The sequence below is a fragment of the Neoarius graeffei genome, chromosome 23, assembly GCF_027579695.1.
Source record: "Neoarius graeffei isolate fNeoGra1 chromosome 23, fNeoGra1.pri, whole genome shotgun sequence".
Classification (NCBI taxonomy): domain Eukaryota; kingdom Metazoa; phylum Chordata; class Actinopteri; order Siluriformes; family Ariidae; genus Neoarius; species Neoarius graeffei.
Window position 1 is genome coordinate 50,715,840 of NC_083591.1, and position 10,453 is coordinate 50,726,292.

The window sequence follows — 10,453 nt, forward strand, 5'->3', positions numbered from 1 at the left end:
AGAGAAAAGGGGATGTCTCACAGTGGGAAACATGGCCTTGTCCCAACTTTTTTGAGATGTGTTGTTGTCATGAAATTTAAAATCCCCTAATTTTTCTCTTTAAATGATACATTTTCTCAGTTTAAACATTTGATATGTCATCTATGTTCTATTCTGAATAAAATATGGAATTTTGAAACGTCCACATCATTGCATTCCGTTTTTATTTACAATTTGTACTTTGTCCCAACTTTTTTGGAATCGGGGTTGTAGATTGAGGATTAAATTGGCCTTATTGTTACCTGTCCACTTGGCCATTTGCTTGACAGCACTTTCTATCACATGTCCCCCACATTTGTCACAGGACACCGTTTTAAACTCTGACCCCGTTTCTCCACCCAGTTCAGCCAGAACCTCCGCCACCTGTTTAGGGCTGGCCAGTGACAGAAGCCTCTGGACAGCCAGACTGCCCGTCATATCTGTGGAGACGAGGTCAGCTTGTCCCTTCACCTCTGACAGAACGTTTTCAACAAAGAGCTCTGGGGGGAAAGAAACAGGAGTTTAAAAATCTGCGGGTGAAAATTATAACGTATTATTATACACATGAATGATGTTCGGTTTTAATTGATCGTAAGTTTGCAAAGAAAATGTGGAATCAAATATTACAGGAAAGAAGAAAAAAAACATTTCCGACCTTGGCCTTGATTTTCTCTCTTACCTCGCTCCTCATCGTTTGTGAATCCTTCATTCAGTCTCTCACTCACACGGCGAAAATAGCTCACAGTCATTGAATCCAGATGCTTCCTTTTTCCTCCTTCCTCACCCCTGCTGCTTCTTCCTCCTCCTGCTCCGGCTTTACTCCGATCAGGCTTCTTTTTCGTCCTCTTCTGCGCTTGGTCACCAAAATGCTTCTGACCTTTTGCTCCCATCTTCTCCACCATCTCCCTTTTATCAGTGTATCACAAGAAGCAAACAAAATGTGCTCAGCTTCTGCGCTGTATTCGGTCACACTACGTTTCCTCTAGTTCTCAGCATCTGAAAGACGAATGCAAGTAATATTAACCGACAGCGACTTCAATCACACTATTACATTAATTCTCTTTAAAGTACAAATTAGTGTTTATAATCGACGTGTGATCTTCGGCAGTGCAAGAGATTTATTTTGGGTTGAAATTCCGAGCTGACATTTTGGTTTAAACATCTACAGTTGTGGTCAGAAGTTTACATACAGTGACATGAATGTCATCTTGGATATGAAATGTCATGGCAATATTTGGGCTTTCAGTAATCTCTTTGAACTGTTCTTTTTCTGTGGCAGAATGTACAGCATACATCTTTAATAAAAAAAAAAAAACACTAGAATTTGGTGCAAAAGTTTTGATTTTCTTTGGGTTTTCTGAAATCAACACATGGTCAAAAATATACAGACAGCACACCTAATATTTGGGTAAAATGTCTCTTCGCAAGATTCACCTTGACCAAACATTTTTCTTTCCCATGAAAGAGCTTCTGGCAGAATTCTGGATGGATATATTTCATGACTCTTCATGGTGGAATTCGTAAAGTTCAATTAAATTTGGGGTTTATTTCTTGGCATGGACTTGACTTATAAGCCCGGTCCATATATTTTCAATAGGGTTGAAGTCAGGACTTGTTTTAAGCTTAATGTTAGCCTGCTTTATCCTCCACAACCAGCTCTGATGCGTGTTTGGGTTCATTGTCCTGTTGTAACTCCCAAGTCGTGTTCAAGTTTCTGATGGTTTATGCTGAAGAATTCTGAGGAAGTCCTCCTCCTTCATTATTCCATCCACTTTGTGCAATGAACCAGTTCCACTGGCAGCAAAAAAGCCCCAGAGCATGATGATCCTACCACCACCACCAGCTGGTACAGTGTTCCTCTGTATATGGTGGTCATTGTGGCCAAACAACTCAATCTTTGTCTCATCTGCTTTCCTCCAGAAGGCTTCTTCTTTGTCCGTGTGGTCAGCTTCAAACTTTAGTTAAGCTTGAAGGTGTCAATTTTGGAGCAGGGGGTCATTTCTTGGATCGCAGCCTCTTAGTCCATGGTGATCTGAACTGTAGACAGTGATCCATCAGCTTCCAGTTCATGGCAGGGCTGTGCCATGGTGGTTCCCAGGTTGTTCCTGACCATCTAAACCAATTTCCTTTCAGCTGAGGGTGACAGTTTGGGTTTTCGTGAAGCAAAGTGGCTTGGCAAAGTGACTGCACCTCACAATAACTTGGATACAATTGTTTGAACTGATCTTGGAATTTGCAGTTGTTTAGAATTGGCTCCAGGAGACATTCCGGAGTTGTGTACATCTGCGATCCTCTTTCTCAGATCTGCACTGAGCTCCTTGGACTTTCCCATTTTACCTAGTGTTGGTCAATCCAATGAGTGCTGCAAACAAACCCTTTTTATGAAGGCACAGAGAAGCTACTAGCTGTAGTCAATCACGATCACTAAAAGGAAGTTAAGAGACCTCGGCCTTGGCAAGATAGACATTTTGGAAGTTTTAGCACCTCTGAATTAATAATCTAAGTGAGGGTAGGTAAATTTTTGACAGCGTGTGTGGAAACAGGTCAAAATTTTATATGTTTAATGTTTTTTACCTTTTTAGGTATAGAAATGCCATTCACTGGAAAAGAAAATGCGTTTTGTGTGTTAGAGTATGCTCGAGCACAGTCCAACAAGACTGTGCAGCATGTGCATTTATAAGAGGATTCTCTAATGCACCAACTGCAATGCAGATTTGGACACGGCACAAAAAGTTCACAGCAGAAGGCTGTCTGTGTGCCGTGTCTCAGGCGGCGTGCATATTGAAAATTTGTGAAATCGTTCATAGAATCCACATAGCTTTGAATTTCTCAGACAAATTTTGAGGAATAAATCTTATATTGCTCAACATTAAGCCTGTTCAGTTTAATATGCCCAGACCAGATTTGTAGTACTTGAGTCCAACTTGTGCCCTAATTTTGAGGACTCATGACTCGACTTGGACTTGAGCACTGATGACTCAGACTCATGCATTAACTTCATTCGGACTTGTAAATTGGAGACGAGGACTCTGATTTTTTTCTTTATTTTTTTGGAACATGACATAATAATTTGGCATAAGATATTTATATCTACATTAATTTTTGTACTAATTTCATGCAAGTGTGTCACATCTGCATGCCTTGGTGCGCGCATCAGATAAACTCTCGGGCGCGCTCCGGACAGCGCGCGCACCAAGCGGACTCTCACATGCGCCGTAAACGACTCACACCTGCACAGGATTAAGGCGCAATCAGCACACCTATATAAAAACTGTGAAAGCACACTTACTTTGCAAAGTATTGAGTTGCGTTGCTGATACATTACCGAGACTTTTTTCCTTGTTTGGTTTCCTGATTTCCCGTTTCTCGTCTTTGATTCTGCCGAGTCTACGACAGCCTGTTTGTGCCTCGCTTGACCTATTGCCTGTTTCACAGTTTTATGATTTTGCCTGCTGTTCTGGATTGTTTACCATCTTCACTTGGATTAATAAACACACCTTCTGCACTTACGTCCGTCTCCCAACCATCTCTGACAGAATACTTCACACTCCCTGAGAAACAGAAGCACATTCACCTGTTCATACGTCATGTTCAGGAACAAAATAATGCTAATGCCGCTGAAACAGCCCAGTGCGGTTGGAGTCTTGTTCTCAGACTCGATTTGAAATTTTTTTTAATGATTTGGACTTGGGGGCGGCACGGTGGTGTAGTGGTTAGCGCTGTCACCTCACAGCAAGAAGGTCCGGGTTCGAGCCCCGTGCCCGGCGAGGGCCTTTCTGTGCGGAGTTTGCATGTTCTCCCCGTGTCCACGTGGGTTTCCTCCGGGTGCTCCGGTTTCCTCCACAGTCCAAAGACATGCAGGTTAGGTTAACTGGTGACTCTAAATTGACCGTAGGTGTGAATGTGAGTGTGAATGGTTGTCTGTGTCTATGTGTCAGCCCTGTGATGACCTGGCAACTTGTCCAGGGTGTACCCCGCCTTTCGCCCGTAGTCAGCTGGGATAGGCTCCAGCTTGCCTGCGACCCTGTAGAACAGGATAAAGCGGCGAGAGATAATGAGATGAGATATGGACTTGACTCGGATTTGAACACTGGGGACTCGAGACTGGACTCTGACTCGAGGTTTAGTGACTCAACTACAACACTGGCCAAGACTATGTATTTTCTGGGATATTTACATCTCAGATAATATCAAATTTTTTGAAACACCCTGTATATAAATAAATCTATTGTTTCATTCACTTGTTACAGGATTTATTTTATAGCCATATTTACTTATTTCTTTCATAGGCACAGTTGTGTTTACTTAATTTTGACTTAAATGTCCTTCCATACAAATCTACTCGTTTCTTCTCTGAACTTTGACACAAAGTGCAATATTTCATAAATCAGTGACACATGAACACAAAACACCTCGTGTATCTTTACTCAAAAGTGAAAATACTTGAATAAGAGTTATTTTATTTTATTATTTCTAAAAATATGTACGTAGAACTTATTAAAATTTAACTCTAAGTCCAGAAACAGTCGCAAAAGAGAAGCTCGAGTTGCCTTAAACCTCCTTCAGCAATCAAACCAAAGCAAAAGTTTAGTATTTGTAAAGTCTAGTAGCATTAAATATGATATACTTTGTATAAAATGCCATTAAAATAAACACAGACTGCTCACCTGAATGTTCTACATCCCTGATGTGTTCAACTCACATGGCCGGTCAATGGAGAAACTGAGAAACCGCTGTCGCAGGATGATGACGACACACAGCCAGAGACGCCGGAGCTAAACGTCATCACTCTGGGCCGAGCCCCAAAGTTCTTTCTAAGAAATAAAGCTAAAGCGGTCATATTCAAGTTGCTGCATAGAGTTTATCCCACAAAGCAAAGTGTTTTTTTTTTTTTTTTACATCGTTTTAAGTGTGAATTGTTCTTTTTGTGAACTGCACCCTGAAACTGTCTCTCATTTATTATGGTCTTGTGAATTTAAGCATAAACTTTGGAAAGACATGAATTAACTCCTTTATTGTTAACAATGTTTTCTCTGACTTTATTCTTTGCTATAGAAATGTTCTATCTTGTTATGATCACAGTAGTAAGGACAATAATGCATTTCCTTCTTCATTCTTGCCAAATTTCACATTCATAAATGCAAATTCTCAAACAAGAAGCCACATTTCTTGGTGCTCAAGACAGAAATGGAGCAGGACATTGCAAAACTCCCCTGTACAAAACAAAAAAGCAGCTAAAACAATTAATGTATGCACTATGTTTAATGTCTTTTTTTTTTATTCAGTAACCTTGCGTTTACTGTTTTTTTTTTGTATAATTAACGTGTGTTTATGTATTTATTTTTACTATTATTGTTATGTGGTTATTTATTTTATCTTTTTCTTCTCTTTATTTATTTCACTTCATTTGTCCCTTTTGTATTAAATAAAAAAAAGTCATTACAGGACTATATTGTCAAATGCTTTTTTTTTTTCTTTTAAGGAATTTTTTCTTACAGTAAATACATATAACTGAAAATGTATTTTCTTTAAAAAAAAAAAAAAACCTGAACTTTGGATTTAAAGTTTGAACATCAGCTTCCCATACGTGCACAGTCCGTGCAATTGTATAAAAAGCAATTGATTAACTGATATTACATTTAAATGGATAAATATTACTTTTATTATGTTACATAACAACATAATGAGTATGTAGTAGTCATTAACGTGCTCATAATACAGTTCAAAATCTATGAGTAGACTGAATATTATTGTTATAACCAGTGCACATCTGGAGGACAACCACTAGAGGGAGCTCGCATCTTTTTTTTAAGACTTCCTGTCAGAAACTACTTTTACATGGATCCATCCATCCATCCACCTATCCATCCATTATCTCTAGCCGCTTTATCCTGTTCCACAGGGTCGCAGGCAAGCTGGAGCCTATCCCAGCTGACTACGGGCGAAAGGCGGGGTACACCCTGGACAAGTCGCCAGGTCATCACAGGGCTGACACATAGACACAGACAACCATTCACACTCACATTCACACCTACGGTCAATTTAGAGTCACCAGTTAACCTAACCTGCATGTCTTTGGACTGTGGGGGAAACCGGAGCACCCGGAGGAAACCCACGCGGACACGGGGAGAACATGCAAACTCCACACAGAAAGGCCCTTGCCAGCCACGGGGCTCGAACCCAGAACCTTCTTGCTGTGAGGCAGGCAACCATGCTAACCACTACACCACCGTGCCACCCCTACATGGATCTAATAATCCATTAATAGTTGGATTCAAAGTTGATTGGAATGAAATTTCTTCATGTAATAACAAACAAACACATTTCTTCATGTCAATCAGAATGTAAATGAGAATTCAATCAGATTGAAGAAGGTGGTGTCGACCTCAGATAATCCATTTGATCGGGAATTATCATCCATGTAAACGCTCAATTTGATTACCTTCTATACCTGTAACCTTCTGCACATGTTCATTATACCTTCATGCAGCGATGATGCCCTGACATTTTTATAGACAGGAGAAACATGGCGGCATGTGGTAATATGGTCTAAAGCGGAGACATTTTTTAAATATATAGACATAAAGAATTAAAAATAGTGCGGCGGATACAATTATCGACACCTTAACGATCTTTTGGACATTGCAAAAGTCGAAAAGACTTTCAGTACGTAAATTGTGCATGAATAATTACTCAACCTTCTACTGGGGAAAAAATGAGTTGATTCCTGATTACTTAGTGTATCAGACCATGTGACACCGTTCCACAATTATCGACATCCAGATGATTATTTCTCATCTCATCTCATTATCTCTAGCCGCTTTATCCTTCTACAGGGTCGCAGGCAAGCTGGAGGCTATCCCAGCTGACTACGGGCGAAAGGCGGGGTACACCCTGGACAAGTCGCCAGGTCATCACAGGGCTGACACATAGACACAGACAACCATTCACACTCACATTCACACCTACGGTCAATTTAGAGTCACCAGTTAACCTAACCTGCATGTCTTTGGACTGTGGGGGAAACCAGAGCACCCGGAGGAAACCCACGCGGACACGGGGAGAACATGCAAACTCCGCACAGAAAGGCCCTCGCCGGCCACGGGGCTCGAACCCAGGACCTTCTTGCTGTGAGGCGACAGCGCTAACCACTACACCACCGTGCTGCCCAGATGATTATTATTTTAAATAAATTAAAAATCGGTATGTGGTATGAAGTTAAGAAAACATATTTTTTCTTTAAATTTTTTTTACATAGACTTATATTTATTACAAAATATATTTTCTATAAATATCTGGATGTCGGTGCTTATGTTAATGAGGAAGTAATTCTAATATTTGTAAAGAAATGAACTGATAATGTTTAACCTGCATCAGAAAATCTTTTTGTTCCACTTTCTAAGTATTTTCATCGATCACATTTTGTTAATCATTCATCGTTGTTTGTATTAATTTCTAGTTTTGTTGTTTACCAATAAATGTCAACAGGGAATTGACACTGGAACCACATGAAAATCCAGGTCAAAGGTCACATCTCATTCCTCCAACCAAAATATAAAATGTCTACTGATATTGTGACATGTGGTAGATATTTACAACAGGGCGGCACGGTGGTGTAGTGGTTAGTGCTGTCGCCTCACAGCAAGAAGGTCCGGGTTCGAGCCCCGTGGCCGGCGAGGGCCTTTCTGTGTGGAGTTTGCATGTTCTCCCCGTGTCCGCGTGGGTTTCCTCCGGGTGCTCCGGTTTCCCCCACAGTCCAAAGACATGCAGGTTAGGTTAACTGGTGACTCTAAATTGACCGTAGGTGTGAGTGTGAATGGTTGTCTGTGTCTATGTGTCAGCCCTGTGATGACCTGGCGACTTGTCCAGGGTGTACCCCGCCTTTCGCCTGTAGTCAGCTGGGATAGGCTCCAACTTGCCTGCGACCCTGTAGAACAGGATAAAGCGGCTACAGATAATGAGATGAGATATTTACAACAAACTGCAAAAAAAGATATATATTTTCTGAATGGAATAGAAAAATCTGAATATTTCAAGCATGTAATTTTTTATCTCATCTCATTATCTCTAGCCGCTTTATCCTGTTCTACAGGGTCGCAGGCAAGCTGGATCCTATCCCAGCTGACTACGGGCGAAAGGCGGGGTACACCCTGGACAAGTCACCAGGTCATCACAGGGCTGACACATAGATACAGACAACCATTCACACTCACATTCACACCTACGGTCAATTTAGAGTCACCAGTTAACCTAACCTGCATGTCTTTGGACTGTGGGGGAAACCGGAGCACCCGGAGGAAACCCACGCGGACACGGGGAGAATATGCAAACTCCACACAGAAAGGCCCTCGCCGGCCACAGGGCTCGAACCCAGACCTTCTTGCTGTGAGGCGACAGTGCTAACCACTACACCACCGTGCCGCCCTTTAATTTTTTATATACTAGGAATTTAATTCTGGTCTAATTCTATTTATTGCAACTGGATTCCAAATACTCTATAAACATTCTGTTCTGTTATGAATCAGAAAAAAATTATTATAAATCACAGCACTTTTTTTTTTTAAAAAGTACTTCGTCTACTTCAACAATGTGACACAAAGATCGAGCCATAACAGTTGTAAATGTCACTTAATTCCACAGCGTGTCGATAATGGTGGACACCGGTGAAAGTGATCACTATTATCGACACCTCACGTGACTTCTCAAATGCGCGTTTAGATACAAAATGGCAACTGTCAAATGAAAGAGTAAGAAACAAAGTAGGTTTCGACGAGGAGATCATGAAATATCTGTGAAGTCGATCAGTAAAAGCATGTTCATGATCTTTCCACCATGCTTACCTGCGATGATGACGTACAGGTTTTCCTTGAATTGCTGATCGTGCTCAAAAAATTCCATCTCAGGTAACGAGCTGCACCATCAGACAACAAGATCAAAGGGTGAGGCGGGTCTTCCGGTTGATTAATTAACCAATAATAACTGCTGTAACGGAAACTCACTTTTGTAAAATGTTTTTTTATTGGTAAATCTGAAAAGGTGTCGATAATTATGGATTGTCGATAATTGTAGCCGCTGCTGTAGTTGAACTGTTGAATGGGTGCAAAGTCTGCAACAGCGACCTGTTGAACCAAGTGTTGGAAAAGCTTAATGAACTGGGGATAAACAGATCTGTTGACCAAATTGTTACTTAAATGAAACAGCTACAAGAAGTATGTTAACATGGGCTGAAATACTGTTTACGTCCATGTTTCTGGAGCAGAGTTATGCGCGGAACTGTGCGCGTGTCAGAAATTCTGCAAACACGCACCTGTATGAATTCATTCTGAATGTAAAAAATGTGTGCAATAAATTGAACAATAAATGTAGCTCATGTCTCTCATCAATCATCAATGTTCCCCGTCAGTTTCGACGATGGGGGACCTGTGTAGCCCTTTGGTGGTGCTTCTTGCATTTCTTTTCTGCCATAGATGTCAGCCTGGCTTCACAGAGCTGCTTTCCCTCATAGAGCTGCGATCTCCAGGCCTGGCGGTCCAAGGAAGTTCTCAACCAGGACTGGCTGTTAAATCCAAAGATTTTGAGATCTTCCTTAGCGCAGTCTTTCCATCTCTTCCTTGGTCTTTTTCTAGAACATATGCCGTGTCTCAATTCTCCAAACAGCAATTGTTTGGGAATTCTATCGTCATCCAGCCAATCCATCAGATCTTGTTGCCTCTGAGAATGGTCTCCATCCTTGCTGTTTTTGCCTGTTGCAGCTCTTCAGCGTTGGTCACATGCTGCCACCATTTCACATTTAGGATCTGATGGAGAGATCTTTGATGAAACGTCTCAAGATGGTGTATATGATGGGCTAAGGTGGGCCATGTTTCCGAGCCACAGAGAAGAGATGGCAGGACTATGGCTTTGTATACATATAACTTGGTGCATATAGTGAGGCCTTTCCTCACTACTCCTTCAGTGATCCTTGCTCCCGTAGCTCATGTAAGAATATTTGTCTCATCTCGTCTCATTATCTCTAGCCGCTTTATCCTGTTCTACAGGGTCGCAGCCAAGCTGGAGCCTATCCCAGCTGACTACGGGCGAAAGGCGGGGTACACCCTGGACAAGTCGCCAGGTCATCACAGGGCTGACACATAGACACAGACAATCATTCACACTCACATTCACACCTACGGTCAATTTAGAGTCACCAGTTAACCTAACCTGCATGTCTTTGGACTGTGGGGGAAACCGGAGCACCCGGAGGAAACCCACGCGGACACGGGGAGAACATGCAAACTCCGCACAGAAAGGCCCTCGCCGGCCACTGGGCTCAAACCCAGAATCTTCTTGCTGTGAGGCGACAGCGCTAACCACTACACCACCATGCCGCCCCAAGAACATTTGTTTTGTGGATTATATATATAGCAGGTAGTTAAAACCAGGGCTTTGAACCAGA

At 41.7% G+C, this 10,453-nt stretch overlaps 1 protein-coding gene across 3 annotated transcripts in view; it reads right to left on the minus strand.

The window, feature by feature from the left end:
- Positions 1-4,766, minus strand: part of LOC132871824 (nucleolar protein 9) — a 52,585-nt gene extending 47,819 nt beyond the window's left edge. For 2 of the 3 annotated variants that reach the window (XM_060906357.1, XM_060906355.1), the window contains exons 1-3: positions 4,686-4,766; positions 698-1,014; positions 282-518 (exon numbers count right to left, since the gene is read on the minus strand). In XM_060906357.1, coding sequence (XP_060762340.1) covers positions 282-518; positions 698-920 — 460 coding nt within the window. In that variant the 5' untranslated portion in view covers positions 921-1,014; positions 4,686-4,766. Of the gene's footprint in view, positions 1-281; positions 519-697; positions 1,015-3,515; positions 3,570-4,685 lie in introns of all 3 variants that reach the window. The other variant, XM_060906356.1, reaches the window with a different exon arrangement.
- Between the last annotated feature and the right edge of the window lie 5,687 nt (positions 4,767-10,453).